Source organism: Macrosteles quadrilineatus, unplaced genomic scaffold (assembly GCF_028750875.1).
Source record: "Macrosteles quadrilineatus isolate MER2022 unplaced genomic scaffold, UCM_ALF_1.0 Scaffold_9__3_contigs__length_116548681, whole genome shotgun sequence".
In the NCBI taxonomy this organism is placed as follows: domain Eukaryota; kingdom Metazoa; phylum Arthropoda; class Insecta; order Hemiptera; family Cicadellidae; genus Macrosteles; species Macrosteles quadrilineatus.
In genome coordinates, this window is record NW_026542602.1 from 53701345 (window position 1) to 53723933 (window position 22589).

A 22589-nucleotide genomic window follows, 5' to 3' on the forward strand; every position below is an offset into this window, starting at 1 on the left:
TTTAGTGACGTATTTAAGAAAGAATTGGGAACAATTAAAGGCTATCAGGCGAAGATACATGTTAAGAGTGACTCAGAGCCTAGGTGTTTTCCTGCTCGCAGAGTGCCTTTTCCACTAAGAAGTAGAGTTGAGCAAGAACTAAACAGACTGGTAAGTGATGGTGTTATAGAAAAGGTAGATCCTTCCAAAACTCCTATCGAATGGGCAACACCAACAGTAAATGTTGAGAAGGAAAATGGCACAATTAGAATATGTGGAGATTTTCGGGTAACCTTAAACCCAAACATCGTTACCCATACAACACTTTTGCCAACTTTTGAGGAACTGACAAATAAAGTATCTCGAGGGAAGCAGTATTCAGTTGTCGACTTGAGAGATGCATATCTCCAAATGGAAGTATCGGAGGAAGACAGAAAATATCTGGTAATATCCACGCACGTTGGATACTATAGATACAAGAGACTACCATTTGGTATAACCTCCAGCCCAGGTATCTTTCAGGAATACATGGAGAAGCTCCTTGAAGGCATACCACAAGTGGGGGTACTTCTAGATGATGTAATCATTACGGGCCGAAACAAAGAAGAACACCTCATGAACTTAAAGGAAGTATTAAAACGAATGAGTGACGCAGGGCTAAAAGCGAAGAAAGAAAAATGTAGATTCATGCAGAATTCAGTCACCTATCTTGGACACATTATCGATGAACGGGGTATCCATCCAACAAAAGAGAAGATTGAAGCAATACAAAAGGCACCTAAACCTACAAATGTCAAACAGCTTAGGTCTTTTTTAGGATCCATAAACTATTATGAAAGGTTTATCCCTAGGTTGCATGCGCTGTGCTCAAGGTTACATCGACTTACCAGCAACAGATCGAAATGGATCTGGACAGAGAAAGAAGATGAAGTATTTGCAAAGGTCAAAATGATTCTTTCGGAAGAAGACACAGTTGTTCCATATGATGAATCCAAACCTCTAGTGTTGGTGTGTGATGCGTCAGAAGACGGTCTTGGGAGTGTCCTAATGCACAAGTGTGAAGATGGTCTGGAAAAACCAATCGCGTATGCTAGCAGAACTCTTTCAGATGCTGAGAAAAGATACTCGAATATTGATCGAGAAGCACTTGCAATTTTATTTGCTGTAAGAAAGTTTCACCAATATGTATATGGACGAAGCTTCACACTTGTCACCGATCATAAACCCCTTCAAAGAATATTTGGAGAAAACCGGAATCTTCCAAAGGTAATGAACAATAGGTTGGTGAGATGGGCCCTAGAACTTAATCAGTACAATTTTCAAATCAAGTACAGGAAAGGAGATGAAAACGTTTGTGCTGATGCACTATCCCGTCTTCCCATCAGAATCAGAGAAGAAGCTACCGATGTAAGGGACATAAAGTTTTTAAACATGGATAAAGTTGAGACATTGGTGTCCTATAAGGAACTCAAACATAACAGCAGTTTGGACAAGGAGATAAAATTAGTACAAAGTTATGTGCTAAATGCATGGCCAGAGAAGGTACCAGATAACATTAAAACATTTAAACAAATGAAAGAAGAATTATCAGTTGAAAATGGTGTTTTGATGTGGTTTGGTAGAGTTGTTGTGCCAACAAATATGAGAAAGAAAATCTTGAGAATTTTGCACTGTGGCCATCCTGGAATTTCAGCTATGAGATCAATTACCAGATACTATGTATGGTGGCCTGACATTGACAAAGACGTTGAAATGCATGTTAAGACTTGTGAAGCATGTCAAGAAAACAGAGGAAACATTGAAGAAGTCCCGGTCTATCCATGGAACATTCCTGAAAAAGTGTGGGAAAGAGTTCATTTGGATTTAGCTGGACCAGTTGATGGAGTAATGTGGTTAGTAGGGATTGACGCGCTATCTAAGTGGGCAGAAGTTGAATGTTTAAGAACAACGACTTCAACTGCCATAATTCAAAGATTAAGATCGTGGATGAGCAGGTATGGGATACCATCACAAGTAGTAACTGACAACGGGCCACAGTTTGTCTCTACTGAAATGGAAGCATTTTTCAAGAGACATTCAATTCGACATATAAGAACTACTCCTTATCATCCTAGAAGTAATGGCTTAGTTGAACGTCTAATAGGGACTTTGAAAAGGCGTTACAGAACAACAAAACAAGAAATTAATGATTCTTCATTGGCATTGCAAAATGTGTTGTTCAGTTACAGAAATGCCCCACAAAAAACAACAGGACGAGCCCCTGCAGAGTTGTTTCTTGGTCGAAGAATGCCAACTATGTTGGACAACATGAAACCAAACCTTAGACAACAATTAGATCTGAAAATTTGGAAGGAACAACAAAATCCAACTCAAAAGAAAACCTTAAGAGCATTCAGTGAAGGGGAAGAAGTATGGATTAAAAAAGAGAATAACCCTGGTTGGATAGCAGGAACCATAGTCAAACGCAATGGCTTATACTCGTATGAAGTCATGTGTGGTGGAGTGATAAAAAGAAAACATTCGGATCAACTGCGAAGAAGAGAAGGTGCGGTAGACGATGAGGAGGGAAAAGTGTAATATATTGGAATCAGCTGATAATTTGGTTTTATGTTTATTATGAACATGTAAACAAATAATGTTATGTTTTGTTCTATGATTAAATGAGTTTAACTTAGTTCTTGATTTTATTTCACGGACACCTTTTAACCGGACATCGGTTTGACCGGACTACAATCGGTAGAAGTCACATCTCTTTATCCGGATAATTGTTATCAGCACATCGGTTTAACCGGACTAGATCGGCAGAAAGTGGGCGGTACTGAAACGACTGTTCTTGTGGGAAAGATTTGAGACCAGTGATTACATGTCTAAATACAATGCTCTCCTAATTTTAAGTCAAATACTGTATAGAGTATGCATTTAAATGGTCCGTTTTAACGAGGTTTTGGGGACGTCGGTTTAACGGGAAAAACCGTTATCCGGACTGGCCTCGGTCCCGAGGAGTCTGGATAAGAGGGAGTCTACTGTATGTCAATAACGTGAAAACTACTTGACCAATTGAGCTGATTTTTTTCATGAATAGATCCAAAACCAGGAGATAGTCATTTTAATTTGAATACTCTCCTTGGGCCCAAATACTCTCTGACAGCTTATTACTGTAAGTCCAATGTTGTTCTTCGAAGTAACCATGAAAAGTCACTCAAAATGCCACCCAACCCGGTATGGTAATTAATAATTTTATTAATACCAGAAGTCAAACAGGGCAAAGCCTGCGGGCAACGCTAGTTAATTATAATACATAGATGATGAAAAACATAATATTGTGTAAAATATTACAAACATGTTTTGCCATTCACACTGTCATATTAATTTGATCACATTGTTATTGTGTCAAAATGGATAAATAGTTAACAATTGTTTGCTTTTGGTGCTGGTTTAAGCTCTATGATGACTGATCGTTTATTGTTACGTAAAAACCGTTAAATCAAATAAATAAAAGAAAAGTTATGTGGCAGACGTGAGCAGTTGTTGCGAATTCAAATCCATCTATTTGTAATAAGTAATAAGGAAGGATCCAAAAAGTTACAAAAACTATTTAAAATCTATAAACTCCCTTCGCTTTTCTCTTTTCACCTGCCCCGTCCCACCAGCGCCATATACTCCATATACTTAGCATGTTGTGTTCAGTATCCCAAAAACCTAAAAAATGGAAACATTCAATTAATATTGAAGAAGAAGTTTCTCAAATGAATTTTATTTCTTAAAAACAATTTATACACTTCTTATACAAAAAAAAACCCTTTTCGTCTATATGAAAAGGATGGAGTATATGGCACTGGTGGGACGGGGCAGGGGAAAAAGTGTCTGTAACACATCGGCTACGTAGCCGCCAGACGTAGCGGAGGTGTGAACAGTGCACGGGCAACGTATTATGCCCCGGGCACAAAACCAGCATCTGCAATTGTGCCCCATATGTTGCCGTGCAAATTTGAAGAGGGGTGTTACGATAGACCTGAGCGGCGAGCGGCAGTCAGCGGTGCTGTTAAGCGTCGAAAGCAGTCCTGCAGATTACTTTTTGTACAACGCTCAGATGAGTCATGCTTCTTCCCATGGTTTTCAGTCTAGTTTAAGATGTCAGAGGAGATAGGACCAAGTGGGCCTCTGGCCAAACTTAAGAAAAAATACATTATTGCTTTGAAAAAAGCTTAGTGATAGTCAAATTGAAAATTGATATGTGAGGTTCTGTGTTGTTCATAATTATGGAATGATAAAGACAACAACTTCATGAACACTAAGTTAACAAGGAAGCTGTGAGATGAAGCGGGAGCAGCGTTTGACATGTCAGCTAAATTAATAAAATAATATCCATCAAAATATGGTATTTTTAGGGACAGTTTTCAAGCAAAAAGTACAAGTAGCTCAAACAGGCGCTCTTAATGCAGCTTGTATCGTGACCACCCTCGACGCTCTGGTGACGCTCGCATGCCGCTCAACGCTCACCGCTCGTATCGTGCCTGGGGCCTTAACACTGAATAAGTCTGCAGACGTCTGCATGTCCACGGCAGAGTCAACAGGCCTTATCTTCTAACAGCTATTGGTATTTTTTTAAATTTTAACATACTATCATTATCTGTGGACGTCACCTAGGTGTGTATTTTAAACCAAAATATGAGTGAAGGATGAAGGATGTTACTGACTAAGAACGGCTGTTTCATCAGTCAGGATCATTTATTTAAAGCCCAATCGAAGACAGTTAAAGAATGATCGGGATAAATGATAGATAAACCCATAATGATCGGGTCCAGTTACGAGTTATAAAAAAGCTCTCAGGATTGAACAGGCGACATTTTGATTGTTAGGCAAGCATTTTTTGACTACTCAGCCAGTATATTAACATACTACTGTTTAAACTAAACTAAACAAACCAAAGTTCTCGAGATAGTTGAGATTTTTTTCGCTTAGGAAAAACTTTCCCAACTGACGGCCAAACTTGTAGTCCATGACTAATCCTAGTGGGGTGTACTCCTCATACTTTACTGGCTCGGTGCCATCTGTGAACACATCATTGATAAACATCATCATAATATCAGTTTGATTTTCACATCTGCTCTCGTTGAAGGTGGCATTCATCAATTTATTACTTTAGTATTAAGTATCATAGTATTAATTTAGTATTATCTATCATAGTATTACTTTAGTATTATCTATCATAGTATTACTTTAGTATTATCTATCATAGTATTACCTTAGTATTATCTATGGTATTATACAGCGTAGCCCAAAAAAGGTACTCATCTAAACTGCTGCTTATAATTTTATAATTGAGCGAAGCTCTTATACGTCGACTCTTATGCATTTCGTAATACGCAAACTCCTCCTAGACGGCTGAAGCAATCGTTTTCAAATTTTGCATGGTGATAAAGACCACATCGGTGAGTGCCAACATCGATATGGCGTCAAACATATCTCTTAGGAATCCGCCCCACGGGCCCTTAAAGTTTCAATGTAATCCTTATGGAAGCAGTATTTGACTCATAAACAAAGGCATAAGATCAGCTGGTGACTTTTGAATGAAGTAGATCAAGATACAGCTGATAGCATTATTCCACGGATATTAGAACAGAAACGGTATAGATCGAATAATATAATCCAATGACGACACTAGCCTGAATCGTATACTAAAAGCCTTAACATCTCGTTTGGACCTTTATTGACCCATTTTGAATAATAAAACAAACATGTTTGCTTTGAGACCATCCAACTAAATTAACATTTGAAGTTGTGTTTGAAGGCTTGTTCTAGGCTTACTTGGGGAAACCATATGTAATATTTTTATTAACCCCTATATTAGCGATAGATTACATTACTCCACAACAATGTTCAGGAATGGTTGAAAACATGCAGAGGAATGGAATATGTAATAAACAATTGTGGAAAACATGTAGAGCACTTCGTTTTAAGATGGAATAAGATTGTACAGCCAATAAACAATCAATAATTGCCGTGAAATGATGAGTACCTATTTATTGGGCCACCCTGTACAATCTTTTTACCGTTAAGGCTTACAAAGTTACAAATATGGTCAAAGATACCACTGCCACAACAAACCTGCTTAGCAAGCGAATTTCAATTTGTCTGATTGGATTTTAACAAAAATAATTTTATATAGACAAGTCATATTTATTCCTCTTTAAATAAAATTAGATTTAACAAGTAGACCTACTTAGGTGTACTTAAATTTCTTTTCATCAAATGTTAATAGTATAGGATAAAATAAATAAATTTGCCAAATTCTGATCAAAATATAATATCCATAAACAATCAAACTTCCACAGCTTTCTTTTTCTCCATTAAAATAACATGGGGATTTTAAATGTACAGTTATTTTTTAATTTTATCTGAAACCTTTGATTGTACAAAAATGCTATAGTATACAATATTGTTTTTTTTTTTTAGGTTTAAACGATGGCTATAATGAATAAGTATTAAATTATATGGTATACAGAAAAGAGGTAAGTGCCACTTCTGTATATGAAACGGAACCTACATTTAGTTCTGTATTCGGAATATGTAGTAAGTTCCAGAAAAAAGGACTATACGAAACTCGAGTAAGTGCCGTTTTCATATGTAAAACGGCACTTATGAAAAGGACCGAAAAAGATTGTGACAACAATTACGGTATAACCACTAATAGGACCGAAGTGATATTTAAGTATATAAACAAATACATTATCCCCTAACATAGCACAAACATTTCATATCAGTTTGACAATAGGTATTGAAGTGGTGAATATACAACACTTGGTTCTGGGCAATTGCGATGAATCCATGACAAGTAAAGTTCAACCTACCTAGATTGTGAAGTAAATTGTAATGATTTTTGAAAAATCAACTGTAAAGGCAAGTTGGGTGTTAAGAATGGTTCTCTGGGGTATATTAATAGCTAGTGTTTACATACATTTTTATACTTTTACAGACTTTCGTTATGCATAAATCATATAAAGTAGGTGTAAAGTAAATCGTAAATTGCCGCGAAGAGGCCCCTTTTTCTTTTTCGCCTCACATATATATATATATGAATTTGAACGGATGGTGTTTTTGGCCTCTAGGGACCTCAAAAAGAAAAAGTAAATCGGTCCAGGTCTTACCATGAGTACTACGGTAATAGCTTATTCCCTATATGGGAAATTCGCTAAAACCAAATAAACATTAATATCACATTCTCCAAATTATTGGTAGGGTTACTAAACCGTGCTTCTAAAAAATTTGCCATTTGGTACATAAGATTGTGGTTTGATTGTAAGTCACAAATTATAAAATGAGGATTAGTCTGACCTAAAAAAATTTTTTCAAGCCGGGGAGGTTGCCGCGCTGCTATCAACCGGTTCAATCCGCTTTAGTCGCGTACACTGGAGGGAGTAGGGAAGGGGTAGAAGAAGGGCAGTCGTCGCCTGGAACCACTGGAGAGATTACGTCGTCGAGGAATGGGAATGAGACCTATAAGTTATAGTGTTAAGTTTAATTATTACATTTATGTTAATCATGTTCTAATTCTTTTCAGTAAAGGGAGGGGACTAAGGGGCTAGGGATTCTATCATTAATTAAATATTTATATTATGAAAACTGAGATAACCGTACCATTCGGGCCCATAAGGCGCGAAGGGAGTTTTTTAGCTTATTCTCATTTATTAGTATAACTAGCTGTGTGCCCGTTCTACGCACGGGGATCTTAGTGTAGTCAGTTGAAACCTTATTATTAAGAACAGAAGTTGGGTTTGCATATTTTCAAAGTTACTTTCCACAATTATCAAAAGTATTTAAGGTTTATTTACTTCAACCTCACAATTTAACACTTTATTCGGGTTGACATTTTTATTATAAAGGTGCTTTTGTCCTTTCCGTGAAACACTGAGAAATAAGGACATTAATGCGTTACCAACAGACATACACACAAAAATACAGAACTTAATTAGGGGGAATTTGCTACGTTTTAAGCATAGCAAAGTACTTATACAATTAGTATCTGAAATCTTTGATAATGTCATCAAATTTCATCATAACAATTTATATTTGCTTGGACCGATGATGACCCGAAATGACGGCTTACTATATGAAATGAAGTACTATAGACGATTTAGATTGGTGATTTATAATACAAATTACCAAAATAGGCCACGAACTATTGATACATAAACAACGTAAAGCGTTTAAATAGTTCATGTTGGTTTTCTGAATGAATGTTTTACTAAAATGCGTTAAGTTTTATCGTTTTCTTAGCATAAACTAACATTTTGGAATCAAGAAAGAAAAAGCAAAAATTGTACAGTTAAGACATCAATTAAATTGAATACGCCTGTAATAATAAATAAGGTGCAACACCAACGATAACTAATTTTTGTAAAGTACAGTGATGTGTTGAAACTTAAAAATGATTCTTGCTGCTACCAACAATACCAACGGTTCTAAGGAATAGAACCGGTACCAAAAACCAAAGTTCACAGTTGAGAACTATAGTAGGCCTACAGCCGACCAATTATATGACTTAATCAAGTCCCGAGGTTATTGATCTCTTGGTTTTGGATTGTCTCGTAAAATGTTTTAAAACGGCAATCAAAGTTATTTCCCATTAATTGCTTTATTTGTAAACAACTTTTAATGTAATTTATCGGTGTCAGTTTGAAAAAAAAAACAACCTTACCCAAACAACTTTTTGTTATTTAATAGATTACGCATCCTCTAAACAATGATTGGTAAAGGCTATCTATTAACATTAGAAGGAAATGTGACAAAAATCACACAACGTTGGGTTTTTGGACGTTTGTAATTGTATTTCTTAAGTAGGTAGGTCGTGTATTCTAGGGAAAAGTACCGGTATCAAGGATCGTCGTGGAAAAGGTTGTTATGAATAATTGGGTAGGCGTACGTATACCCAAGAGATGGGCTATGGGCCTATTGGCTGTATGGTCCAGCGATTGCATCACACGGTGAGTAGGTACTATTGACTATATACAGGGTGAATAAAAAGTCAAGACCCCCCCATCTAATATTTTTCCAAGTAAATATACGGAGATATCCTTTTGGTGGTCGAGCAATCTTAGCAGGAAGTTTCATTTTATCATTTTGAAATTTTTGAGTGTCCCCCCAAAAGGGGGGATTTGGGGGGCAACTCAAATATTTTAAACGTAAAACCCCCTCCAAGTGACACCTCATTTTGAAGTGTTTGCAAAAACTTAAAGAACGGTGAAAACTAGAGGTCGCTATCTCTTCCCTATCCAAAATGGCAGCCCGTCAAATGTTGTGGAAAATCAACGGTAAAATTGTCAATATTGGCTGCCATTTTGGATAGAGAAGAGATAGCGAGCTCTGGTTTTCACCATTCTTTAAGTTTTTGTAAACACTTCAAAATGAGGTGTCACTTGAAGGGAGTTTACATTTAAAATTTTTGAGTGTCCCCCAAAAGGGGGGATTCGGGGGACAACTAAAAATGTTTCAATAGAAACCCCTATCAAGTGACACCTCATTTTGAAGTGTTTAAACAAACTTAAAGAATGGTGAAAACCAGAGCTCGCTATCTCTTCTCTATCCAAAATGACAGCCAATATTAACAATTTTACCATTGATTTTCCACAACATTTGACGGGCTACCATTTTGGATAGAGAAGAGATAGCGACCTCTAGTTTTCACCATTCTTTAAGTTTTCGTAAACACTTCAAAATGAGGTGTCACTTGAAGGGGGTTTACATTTAAAATATTTGAGTTGCCCCCCAAATCCCCCCTTTTGGGGGGACACTCAAAAATTTCAAAATGATAAAATGAAACTTCCTGCTAAGATTGCTCGACCACCAAAAGGATATCTCTGTATATTTACTTGGGAAAATATTAGAGGGGGGGGTCTTGACTTTTTATTCACCCTGTATATATATAGTCAATGGTAGGAACAGAAAATAACACATTAGAAAAGCGAGCTTAGCATCATCCGTAAACCTCTGTTACAATCACCCACTGCAGTTGTGATTTTTTACTTTACACTTTACACAACCGCCATTGAAGCGCCGTCAATGAGTGGAAACCATGTTTCTAAGCTATTGGCGACGATCATTATTAAATTGAAGTTTCCCAGCCGTATACAACACTGATTCAAGGTCTTCTTTCTGGTTATCAAAACTCAAGAACAATTTATACACAAAGAATCTCTGGTTCCTGAACTGGATGATGCATAGTTATTTAATTTCATTTACGGTTACACTATTACACTATATTATTGCACTTTCGATTAATTAAATCCGTTATGTAAGAAAAACGTTTTTAATCTCACTTGGTTGGGATTTGCATTCAAAACGTGATTGAAAAAGGTTGCGGTATTTGTAAACAACATTTGTAAACATATCAGTGACAGCTAGGAAAAATAATCTTGATCCGAACAGCTGTTCGTTATTTCATAGATGATTATGCAATAAAAATTGGACGAAAACTTGACATAAATCTCACAAAACTGCATTTTTGAACGTTGGTAATATTATTTACAAAGTAGTAAGGCCATATTTTAATGGCTAAAGACAATCTCGCCAATCCAGTGAATACATTAAAATGACTTGGATCTTGATAGGTACTCTCATTTTCCAGGAGAAGATTGCGTAAAATGCCATCTTGAGTGTTACAGACAAAGGGAAAGACAGACAGACAGACAGACAGACAGACAGACAGAAATTGAGATAAGACTCGTTTCTGCTTATTTAATGTATAAGACGTAAAAATAACATAAAAATATATAATTCTGAGCAATGTACAGACAAAACTCTAATTTTATTTATATAGATTGGTTGAATGCATTAATAAATTTAGATCATCAAAATGGCTGTGATATAGATGTGGCTTGGCTCAGATATTTAGTTAAGTTGAATAAAATATTCTGACTTAGAATGGTAGCACGCACAAGAAATCTCTGAATTTAATTGAGCCTCAAATCGATGAGCCCAGTACCGCTACACCTGGTTTATGTGCTTTGATAATTTAGAAACAATTGACTTTGTATGCTACATATATCAGAGATCGACAATTGTATAAGTCAGGGGCGGATCCAAGCTGGGAGTGAAATTTAACCCCCCCCCCCCCCAAATAAAAATAAATTATAAAAAATTCTACAAAATGACTCCAGGCCAAGAGCTGATTATAAATTTGAACTAGTCATAGATTTAAAATATAGTTCGACAGGATAGAAGTAAATTATTTTCTTTTTTAAGAATGAAAGATTTGGCTGGGATTGTAGTGTTGCAGTTTTAAAAATACTGTCTGCATTTTTTTGTGAAATGTGTAGTTTCTCGTTTGGTGAGTAACACTGAGCACTGCGCTGCTTCTCGTACATTCCTGCGCCTCCTGACTGCTAGATGCTAGACGACCATCAATTACCTACAAGGTTTTGCCTACAGTGGTTCTGTTAGCTCAGAAGGGTCTTTTTCTATGCTGCGGCTCATAAAAACCTATCAAGGTCAACAATGAGAGAGAATAGACTGGTAGGGTTAGATTTGTAAAATATTCACAAATATATAGATGTTGATCAGTTGACCCTATGAAACTTGATGATCGTTTTGCTAAAAGTGGAAGTCATAGAATTGTATTTTAAAAGTGTTTTTAGGCAATGTGTGTCGTGCATTTTTTTATATTGTCAAAGCAATAAAACTTTTACTATTACTATGTTTGATATTATTATTATTATTATTATTCTATTTCATATGTAACTAACGTATGAATTTCCCACAGTCTGGTTCTTTTTTATCTAATATGGAAGGTAATTATAAACGCTTTATAAAAGGAACTCCTGATTTAATAGACATTATTTGGAAGAGTAACATTATCTTAAATTCTCCCCCTAAAACTCTGTTCTGGATCCGCCCCTGGAATAAGTTAAATATAATTAAATTTCAAACAACATTACGAACCCAAAATTAAGACATCCTGGTATATCATAGGTCTAGTTTCTGCAGGGAAGCCGTGTTCTGTGTTGAGATGATTTACTCTCTGGTAGATCACTGACAAATCATCAGGGTGCATGTTAATGGCGGAATCTATGCTGGAATATTTGTAAATAATATCATCATCATGTAAACAGTTTAAACGTATGCTTCATTAATATAGTATTTTTCTTCTATAACGTTTTCAAGAACAGTTCTGATTATTGAAAGAATTATTAAGTCTAGAATTATTAAATTACAAACTACTGTGTATGCTCATGTCGACAAAAAAACTGAATTTACATTTTGTAAAAAACTGCCATAATTCAATAATAATCCTTCAATCATAAATTTGTAAAGAAGTGTTTTTGACTCCCTAGATAATTTTGAGGTTAAAGCTACAAAAGTACTCGGAGGCACAAGAATGACTCCAAAGTAGGGGAAAGATGCTCCGATAGGGAGGGGGGGTAAGGTACACACCCCCCACCACTTGGGTACCGATCGGGGTATAAGACAAGGGTGTTTGGCATTGAGAAGTCAGTTGGGCCTCCGGCCTGACCCCGCCGGACGGGCGTGTTGACTGTTAAGCCCCCGGCACCGTCGGACGGGCATGTTGAGCCCGTGAGACACCTGAAGGGCGTGCTGAGCCCCGGGTACCGTCGGACGGGTGTGTTGAACCCACGGCACCTCCGCATGGGCGTGTTGAGCCACCAGCACCGTCGGACGGGCATGTTGAGCCCCCGGCACCGTCGGACAGGTGTGTTGAGCCCCCGGCACCGTCGGACGGGCGTGTTGAGCCCCTGGCACCCCCGCATGGGCGTGTTGAGCCCGCGGGCTACCTAATGGGCGTGTTGAGCCACCAGCACCATCGGACGGGCATGTTGAGCCCCCGGCACTGTCGGACGGGTGTGCTGAGCTCCCGGCACTGTCGGACGGGCGTGTTGAGCCCCCGGCACCCTCGCATGGGCGTGTTGGACCCGTGGTACAGCTGATGGGCGTGTTGAGCTACGGGTACCGCTGGACGGGCGTGTTGAGCCCGCGGGCTACCTCGCGGGGTCCGTAGTCGAAGATGGAGGGGAGGACTTTGGAGTCCCCCACTACCTTGAAAGCATATACATAGGTATACGTTAATTGTTGACGGAGTTTACGTCGGACTGCAGACCGAGTAGACTGCCTAGAGAGTGCTATCTTCTGAGCAAGTGACGCCAGTACCGTCTCCAGTGGAGAGCAGTAGCACATTAAACTGGCCCAGCTTGACTTCTGTACAGGAAAGCCAGAACCGTCTCCAGTGGAGAGTAGCAGCTAGGGGACTGAGGATTCCGGGGTGAAGGTACCAAGGATCTAGACTGCGGACCCACACGGATATATTTTAGGAGGGTTGTAGACCACGGGACCAGTAAGGACGTACGCAAGAACTGATCCAACCTCTGCCAGACCCTGAACAAGAGACCTAATACACTGTCTGGTAGGAGGACTACGGACCCAGGATCAAGATTGTATTTACAATTGTACATAGAAACATATGTGTTAGGATAGGCCTAAATCATGGAATAAAATGGAAGTGTAAGATACCCAGTCTCTCACTTATTGACCCTTAGCACCCTTGATACGGCCTAGTGTTCTGGAGGAAACTTCCTCACAAATTGCATTCCTGCACCCGACATATATGTGTAGATGTACCCCATTGTTTCTTTTAATAAAACTCAAATCAGTACTCCAGGATTCGCGAGTAATGTTCACATCACACTCAACCGGGCCGTTGCATTAGCTGAGGTTTACCGTTTACCGCGTCGGCGATCTCGAGCATCTGGTTCATCACAAAGATGTTGGCGTGATCCGGATTAATCCTCACGGACCTGTCACTGCCCCTTGCACCACAGTGAGACGTGGTGGCCTTCCATGGACACTAGTCGCCACCCCCGAAAACGTTTTCGTGTTCAGCACACGACATTCTGCCAGGTGCTTGGGTTCGCTGAGGTCTGTTAGGTGTTCTGACGGCCGCCCTCCTGTCACAGCCGCCGGCTGATGCTCATTCCATCCCTCCTCTCGTCGGCTGGGGCTCATCCGGCCTCACCTGGCCCGGTTGCAGGCTGGGTCTGTTGTAACTCCCGCCGTTGCTACTGGAGTACGTCTTACCGGTACGTCCCATCAGCTGCCGCTGTCGTCTGGGCATCTGGTTTCTCACACAGATCCCTTTCGTCTGGGAATCCAGCTCATTGCACGGACCCCTGTCACTATGTTGTATCGGTTTCCCGCTCATTGCAGTGAAACCTGTCGTTGCCGTTTACGTGTGCACTGCTCGTTGCAGACGACACTCGTCGATACGGTCTACCAGGAATTTGGATCATCGCACGGAGCCCTGTCACCGCCCCTTCTATAGTGTATAGTGTGTATTAAATCAAAGACTTTATATATGAAGTATCACACAAGTTAATTACGCTTCCCCAAAAATGGACAATCACGATCTCAGGACTTGAGAATACTTCTCGAAATAATCGCTCTCGGTGCTGGTGAGGAACTAAGCTAACTCGTCTACCATCTGTCTGGTCTCCTCCGTCTGTTCTCTGTCAGTGTGTAAAGTGTGGTCGAAGTTCTAAGCCGGTTAAGCCCCAGCTGGCAAAACACATTGCTGATGAGTTAATAAGTTACTTAAAACTCTGTAAAAGGTTTAAATCACACTAATACAAAATTAATAACTCTCGTTCTACACTTGTTTATATGTCCTGGGGTAATACCCATTTATAAATCGCAGAGGATACGTTTCCGGTAACCGGTCGTGTGTTTTAGGCGTCCGGCAGTGACGTCACCGGGTTATGGGGGCCCGGAACACCATTACCGCAACGATACAAAGTGCAGCCATCGGTGTTTGTAGTGTAGTGGATAGAGAACTTGGCTGATGTCCAAGGGGTATTCAGATCGAATCCCATCGGTGACACTGACTTTCTGTCAAATATTTTGCTATTGCTTGTAATGCCATTTCTTCTTAACTGTAACTCTTTTGTTAGAATTTGATGCATTTATAATTTTATTTTGTGAACAAAATTTAACCTTCACTCAATTTTTTCATTATCAGCAAGATTGGTGAGTTAGGTTAGGTTATGACAGTATCTGCCGTTTTGCCTAATACCGGACGCGTATCCTCTGCGTTCATAAATACCGTACCCACTGGGTATTTACCCGGCCCACATCACTAATTGTACCTAAGATTACGTTTGGGTTATGTGTGTGAAAGCTAAAAGTAAAACCAGTTTTTACCTAAAACCAGCTACACCAATTTCTATCAAGTGGTTCAAATGATGCACAATCTTCTCCCTTACTGATTCACGAGACTGGTCCAAGTCATTCATACCAAATTTTTGACACTCTCTCATCTAAACAAGCAAGAATAAAAGTCAACTAGGCTATATGAATTCTTAATGTAAAAATATTAATTATCGTTACTTTAGATCCAGCAATACAAGCATACGTTAAAAACTGTACAGGTAAATTTGTTATTGGTGACAAGAAGAGCATTACGCTCCTTTCACACTATACAGTTTCCGCCACCGTATCGTTAACGTATAAAAGATAAACCTTGAAACCGCTAATCTATTTGCACTGAACGGTTGGCTTCCGTTTGAAACCGTGAGGTATGAGCTCTTGCATTTAACATGCGCCACTTATGCACGGCCACACCGCGACAACCGTCCGGTTCAATGACAGTGGGTGGCTGCAAGACGCGTTTCTGCTGTAACCGTAAATGTACAGTGTGAAAGCCCCAATGCTCTTCTTTACACTACCTACTAAAAAAAATAACTGTGCGGTTTTTAACTGTACGTTGTCCTGATCTTTATTATAATGATCTTCCAAAAGCTATTGGCAGGGATTTAATCTTATTTGCTGATGATACAACAGCAATATCATAAGAAAGGACTCAGTAAATAACTGAATTAGTGAATTGTATCAATGGAAAACACTTTGGATTGTATGAAAAATTGGTTTTCAGACAATGGGTTAAAGCTAAATATTGACAAAACTTATATAATTAAATTTTCTTTAAAAAAACAGTGTAATTCTTGATAAAATTCAAAATTTAGTAGAATCTTATAGATTTTTGGGTGTATATTACTTGATATTCATATTAATTTGAAGATTCACATGGATAAGATAAAAGGGAAACTAAGATAAATTCTTTTGCTTTCTTTCGCCTGATAAACTGTGTAAGTACCCCAGGATACATGTATCACATTTTACTATGGATACATTGAATCCATATTGAGGTATGGAATCGTACTGTGGAGAGTGTCAACGGAGGTCAAACCCCTACTAATTATACAGAGAAAAATCATTAAAATCTTAACCAAATCAAGAAGGAGAAAATCATGTAAAAACCTGTTTAAAAATCTTAGAATTCACACCATTTTTTGGTTATACATAAATGAAATTCTAAATTGCATATATAACACTAGAGAACATTTGTCAGATGAAGTAAAATTTACACATAAAGGAATAAATATAATTTCAGATTACCACATAACAAGTTGACAATATTTAGGAACAGCCCTCAATATATGGGACTTGGGTCTAAGATTGTACAATGAGTTACCCCTGTATCTATAAAATGTAAATGCTTCTCAATTCAAAGATCAAATAACAGATAAAATAATTTATAAAGCCTACTATTCACTGGATAAATATTTGGAGAACCCTATAGTGTAGATACAAACTCTGATATCCTACTTGAGTTTATTTGAATTATTTTAACTATTAATTTTACTATAAAATACATCACTATGATGAAACACATGTTCTTGTGTATGAAATTTACTTTATAAAGAACGTTTTGTGTACATAAAATATGTCTATGTCTGAACATACCTGTTTTGCATTTACCGGTTTATCCTCTGGTATATCACAGGGTGGATGGAAGTCTTCTTTTGTGTATGGTACACCTGGGTAATACATTTCTTTAGGGTAAACAGATGAACCTCCCGTGCCAACTAGATTTTCCTTCATTATCGTCATATGGTTGAATACAACATTGGCAAACACCCTGTATAAGCAAAAGAGATTTGTTGTTTTTTTCTGTTTTTACAAAGAACCCTCATTTTATTTACCTACTAGCTGTTTGCCCGTTCTACGTACGGGAATATTGTAGTAAGTTGAAACCTTATATTCAGAACAGCAGTTGGTTTGCATATTTAGTGTGCATTTTTCCAGATATGCTGGCAAAACTATTACTGTATAGGAATACAAATAAACCTTCGCAAATACAATATCTGACAGTTTCAAAGCCAAAACGAATGCTTCGCAATTAAATGTCACCCGATCGTGTTAGTCCATATTTTATATCCAATGATAAAAGGAATTGCTTTATAGATCTATGAGGCATAGCCCTAAGGTAGGCTTGTAATTGAAAGTTACTTTTCACACCGGTAAAAAGTAGTTAAAATACTACCTCAACCTCACTACTGCACACTTTATTCGGGTTGAAATTTTCATTATTAAAGGTGCTCTTGTCTTTTCCTCCACGAAACACTGAGAAATAAGGACATTAATGCGTTAACAACATAACTACACACACAAATACAGAATTGAATTAGGGGATTTGCTACGCTTTAACCAAAGCAAAATACGAACAAAATAATTATTTGAAAGTTTTGATAGTGTCATCAAAATGTTATGATAATCATTTTTAGGCCTAATCAAACTGTAAAATTGGCGTAAATCCGTTGGCAAATATATAAATAAGTAAATAAATACACAGTCCACAAACCATTTATACGTTAACAACGCCAAGCTTTAAAAGTTCATGATGGTTTGCTAAAAAAATCTTTCACTAATGTTTTATCATTTTCATAGTATAAACCAACATTTTAGAGACCAGACAGAAAACGCCAAAAATTATACATTAAGACATCAATTAAATTTAATAAGAAATAAGGTGAAGCACTAACGATAACTATAGTTGTAAATAGTGATGTGTTTGTACGTAAAAATAATTCTTACTGCTACCACCGGCTCTAAGGAGAAGTAGCAGTACCAAAAACCAACGTTTACATTGAAGAAAAGAACTATATAGTACTTACGACCAATTCAAACTGTCCTTCTAATCAAACTGTATTATAGGTGTTAATACGTTGGCAAATAAATAAATAAATACACAGGTCACAAAATATGTAACATGTAACGTTAACAACGTAAAGCTTTAAAACTCACTATGGTTTGTTCAAAAAAACTTTTACTTGATGTGGTGCAGTACCGAAGTTATTAATCTCCCTTGGTTTTTAAGTTTTTGAAAATCAAAGTTATTTCCCATTAATATCATTATTTGTAAGCAACTTTTAATAATGAAAGTTTCAAGAAACCACCTTTATCCAAACAAAGGTTTCTTATTTAAAATATTACGTAATCTCTAAACGAATCGGTACATATACCTATCTAGCAAACATTCGGAGGAAATGTGACAAAAATCGCACAAATCTGGAGTTTTGGCGTAACTTTACGCCACACTACATTATTTTGATGAACTTTCCACGCTGGATTTAGTCCAGAAAACAGCTGTTTGCCACCAGCTTATTCAAATGGGGTTTCATTACGTAACACTGTTCTGCAATGAGTTTTACCGGACACCAATCAGCTGATTATACTGTATTTTCGTGGCAATTAGTGGTTATAAACAAAAACATAACCTCTCTCAGAGGTTATGACTAGTGATTTTTAGTCCTTTAGTTGGTGGAAATATATAAGGATTTGTACGGATTAAGTAGTATGGCGTAAACTATCGTACGTAACTCGTCCAAAATGTGTGTACCGGGCTCGTATGGTAATCCCGTACTCGACTTCGTCTCGCACGGGAACGACCACACTCGTCCGGTAAACACTTATTTTCAGGACTAGTTACGTAATATACTATTAAATAAGTCTTTAAATTCCAACTGCTTTGATGATTGCTCCGTTGAAATTACCAACCAAAAGGATTGCCACATCATCAATATAGCATAAGGCAAAACACAGTTTGTGGCATCTTCATTCAGAGTTTTTATTGTCAACTGCTATAAAGTTTAGGACTCCACCCTGGGGCAATTATCTCGTCGGTTTGAACAATCTCATTATGAAGCATGGTGCTTTGATTGAAAGCAAAGACTCAATCTGCATACAAGATTCAAGTTCCCTTAGCGCATTCGGAATTTCCAAAGTCCTTGTGTTTCCAAATGAACCCTCAATGAGTTTAGTTACTTGTAGATGTATTAACTATTTTAAAACGATGAATTTTGAAGCTCTATAAATTAGTTTAAAGCCGGAGTCATTTATTTATTTTAATGTTATTTTTAATATCCTAGTGTTTTGTGGGTTTTCCTTTTGTAAACCAGAGAAATACTGACCTAACACCAACACTGTTGCATCTATTAACCATATCTCTCAGCTGGTGCTCGCTGCCTAACCGGTTGATCAGCTGATACGAGACTACTTGGTACCTATTCATTAGCCCAGCTGCCTCAACATGGTCTGTAGGGGGGGAGATCTGTAACAATGGCGGAGAAACTAATTAAAGAAAATGAGAGGATTATTTACTCTTTTTACATGAAAGTACCGGATGACCGAACCTTGCTCGGTTAATTGGGCTTAATCGTTAAAACAATATCGTAAACGGACACATTTCATACTAATTGCTGAAATAAGAAACAACTCTGTAATGTTGTACTCAGTAAAAGTGTGCAATTTTAAACAAAAATAAGATACACTTTTATGATCTTGACTAAGTTTAAGTGCACAAAATGTGTCTCCCCTCTAGTCATTGAAACCCATTGTTGAATTGTTTTAGTGCTCACTGATGACAGCAGATAAAAGTATGATATAAACAAAAGCATAATAGTTTCAAATGCCTGTGACAAAGATTTTTTGCTTTTGTGCTACTACTTCTAAAGAAATTGAGATTCTGTATCTTTTTTCATTGCGATTTTAGCACACGGTAATAGTTTTATGCAAATTAAAACCCCCAAATGTAATTAATTTACTTGGAATATTGTTGTAATGATATGATCAAATCTATTTCTGCTCCTTTAATTTTCCGATCTAAAACCCCATAAGTCAATTCTCAGACTTTTATTTACCAAATTACTTTTTTTTCAGCACCATGCACAGTTCCTGCGATAGGCCTACTGTTCCACCAATAAGTTTGTTAAATACATTTAGTTAGAGCATCCACAAACAATCAAATCTTTAGTGTAATCCTTGCTCAATAGATACAACTGATGTTTTTCATTGTACTATATTTTGTAATTCGCTAGTACTGTGGATAGCTTGTTATAAACATATGCTACAAGTGTTTTGCTTACTTTTCCTCGTTATTTTATTCAACCAACACTTTATTTTTAGATTTTCAAATGAGTTGTGTAGCGAAATACGAAGTTTCCTGAGGTAGTGGCTCTCGCCAATCACGTTTTATAGGGTTATACGTCTGTAATTCCAAAATTCAGCCCAAATCCTTCCGTTGGATTTTGAGATATTACAGACAAACAGGCATTGCTCGTATTATAGGATAGGATTAGTCTGACAAAAAGTTTATTAGGCCTAATAAGTTTTGTTGGCCAGGGAAAAATATTTCTGTCAGAAATTTTGATCCATATAAGTTTTGAATATGAGCTAGAATTAGAAACTTACTTGGACAGCATCAAATCCTTTTTTGGACAAAAACTGTTCACATTCATTGGCTATATCTAAATATCGCCACATGAACAGATGTGCGATGACACCACGCTTCAGTTCGAATGTTTTCTGATGGTGAGGATTGGCTGGTTCTTCAAAATACACAGGTTCACATTTTATCTTCTCCGCCTGTAAAATGTTTGGTTTTAGCGAATTTACCATATGGTGTGTAAATTAAGTAACGAAACAAATCTGTATTTTTTTTTACCGAAATAGATAGAAATAGTATATATAGTTCGGCCGCTTAGAAAGCGACCTCCTCCAGCATTGGTTTAGCATTAGCGAGCAGGTCGTTTTCTAAGCGGCCGAACTATAACTTGGTTATCCACCCCCTACCCCCTACCCTTTAGGGGGGTTAAACATTATTTATGTAAAAAATTGCGGAACCTTTGTTAACAATAAATGCCACAAACAAAATATTTCTATCTATTTCGGTTTACAAAATACATATTTGTTTCGTTACTGAATTTACACACTGTACCATGAAATATAAGTGAATATCCCATTTAGGGAATACACTATAAAAATCCTTAGGTCTGATGGTAATATCTAGACTCGGGACCAATTTACTTTTTTCTTTTGGTCTTCCCTTAGATATAAAACACCATCCGTTCATTGTCTGTAGAAATATTAAGAAAAGTATTAAAAGTACCGTTAAAATATAAAAGGTACCTTTATGAAATTAGGCATACACGATTCAAATAAGCAATAAGTTTAAACGTTTTCATAAACAATAATCATTAAAAAAATACCTTTTGTTTGGTTTCTAGATTGTGACCATTTTAACTTTTATATCTTATATTATTGAATATGAAACACCATCCGTTCATTGTCTGTAAAAATATTAAGAAAAGTATTAAAAGTACTGTTAAAGTATAAAAGGTACCTTTATGAAATTAGGCATACGATTCAAATAAGCAATAAGTTTAAACGTTTTCATAAACAATAACCATTTAAAAAATACCTATTGTTTGGTTTCTAGATTGTGACCATTTTAACTTTTATATCTTATATTATTGAATAATGGTAATAATAGTTTGATGGAAATATGCCATTAACATCTTCATTTAGCAAATAAAATTTCCTATAAAATGAAACCAAGTTCAATAAAATTGAATGAGAAATAGCTGAAGAATCACCATTTTAATTGTAAAATGAGGTAAAAGAAGCTAAGATAGTCCAGTTGTACCTCATTGAGCCTCATTAAAGGATATATAACAGATTTTATTTATTTTACAATTAGAAAGTGGTGATTCTTTAGCTATTTCTTGTTCAATCTTATTTAACTTGAAGGTGTTTGATAAGAAATTTAATGCTAAATGCAGAGTTTTCTAGAAATTCTTTTTATATACGTAACTAGCCATTGTTTAGTAATTAAAATAGCTGTCATTTGGAAACACATAAATACCGGCATTTTATAAATGTCCTTTTTACAAAAATAGTCTATTGCTAAATTTATATTTTAAATCAAATTGCATAAAGATTTCTATAATAGATTTAGAGGTATACATTTTAAATACTAAAAAACAAAATACCAGTAGCGAATATCTCGCTAACAAGGCATGTAACAAAAATTGTTATTCTTGATCTTCGTTTATTTTGACCCATAAAACCATCTAGATTTGCCGAAAAACTGGATTTTGGCTGTTTACTGTAAACAAGTCTGTATACAGGACACCCTGTATAGGTATAAAATGGTATTATTTTATCTGATGAAGTTATATAAGTTGAAACTAGATCGATTAAAACTCACCAATAATAAGAACAAGGTCAGTTGTGATAAAGCTATTTGCAGCGGTGTGAACATCATACTTGCCTTGCTACAAATAAACTGTAATTTGTTAAACCATCTGGCCATTACTTGTCAGATATCACATGACAAATTTTGATGGATGATTACAAAAATGCTGCGAGTTGATATTTTGTTGATTTTACCGACAATTTTCTTCACACTCCACGAATTCAGCAAACGA

General features: G+C 36.9%; 1 protein-coding gene across 2 annotated transcripts in view; it reads right to left on the reverse strand.

Annotated features, from left to right (window-relative positions):
- LOC129002416 (alpha-amylase-like) overlaps nucleotides 1-22430 on the reverse strand; it is a 32636-nt gene extending 10206 nt beyond the window's left edge. For both annotated transcript variants that reach the window (XM_054430197.1, XM_054430198.1), the window contains exons 1-7: nucleotides 22370-22430; nucleotides 20572-20745; nucleotides 19293-19432; nucleotides 16786-16960; nucleotides 15184-15299; nucleotides 11917-12047; nucleotides 4905-5030 (exon numbers count right to left, since the gene is read on the reverse strand). In XM_054430197.1, coding sequence (XP_054286172.1) covers nucleotides 4905-5030; nucleotides 11917-12047; nucleotides 15184-15299; nucleotides 16786-16960; nucleotides 19293-19432; nucleotides 20572-20745; nucleotides 22370-22426 — 919 coding nt within the window. In that variant the 5' untranslated portion in view covers nucleotides 22427-22430. The remainder of the gene's footprint in view (nucleotides 1-4904; nucleotides 5031-11916; nucleotides 12048-15183; nucleotides 15300-16785; nucleotides 16961-19292; nucleotides 19433-20571; nucleotides 20746-22369) is intronic.
- Nucleotides 22431-22589: the final 159 nt, after the last annotated feature.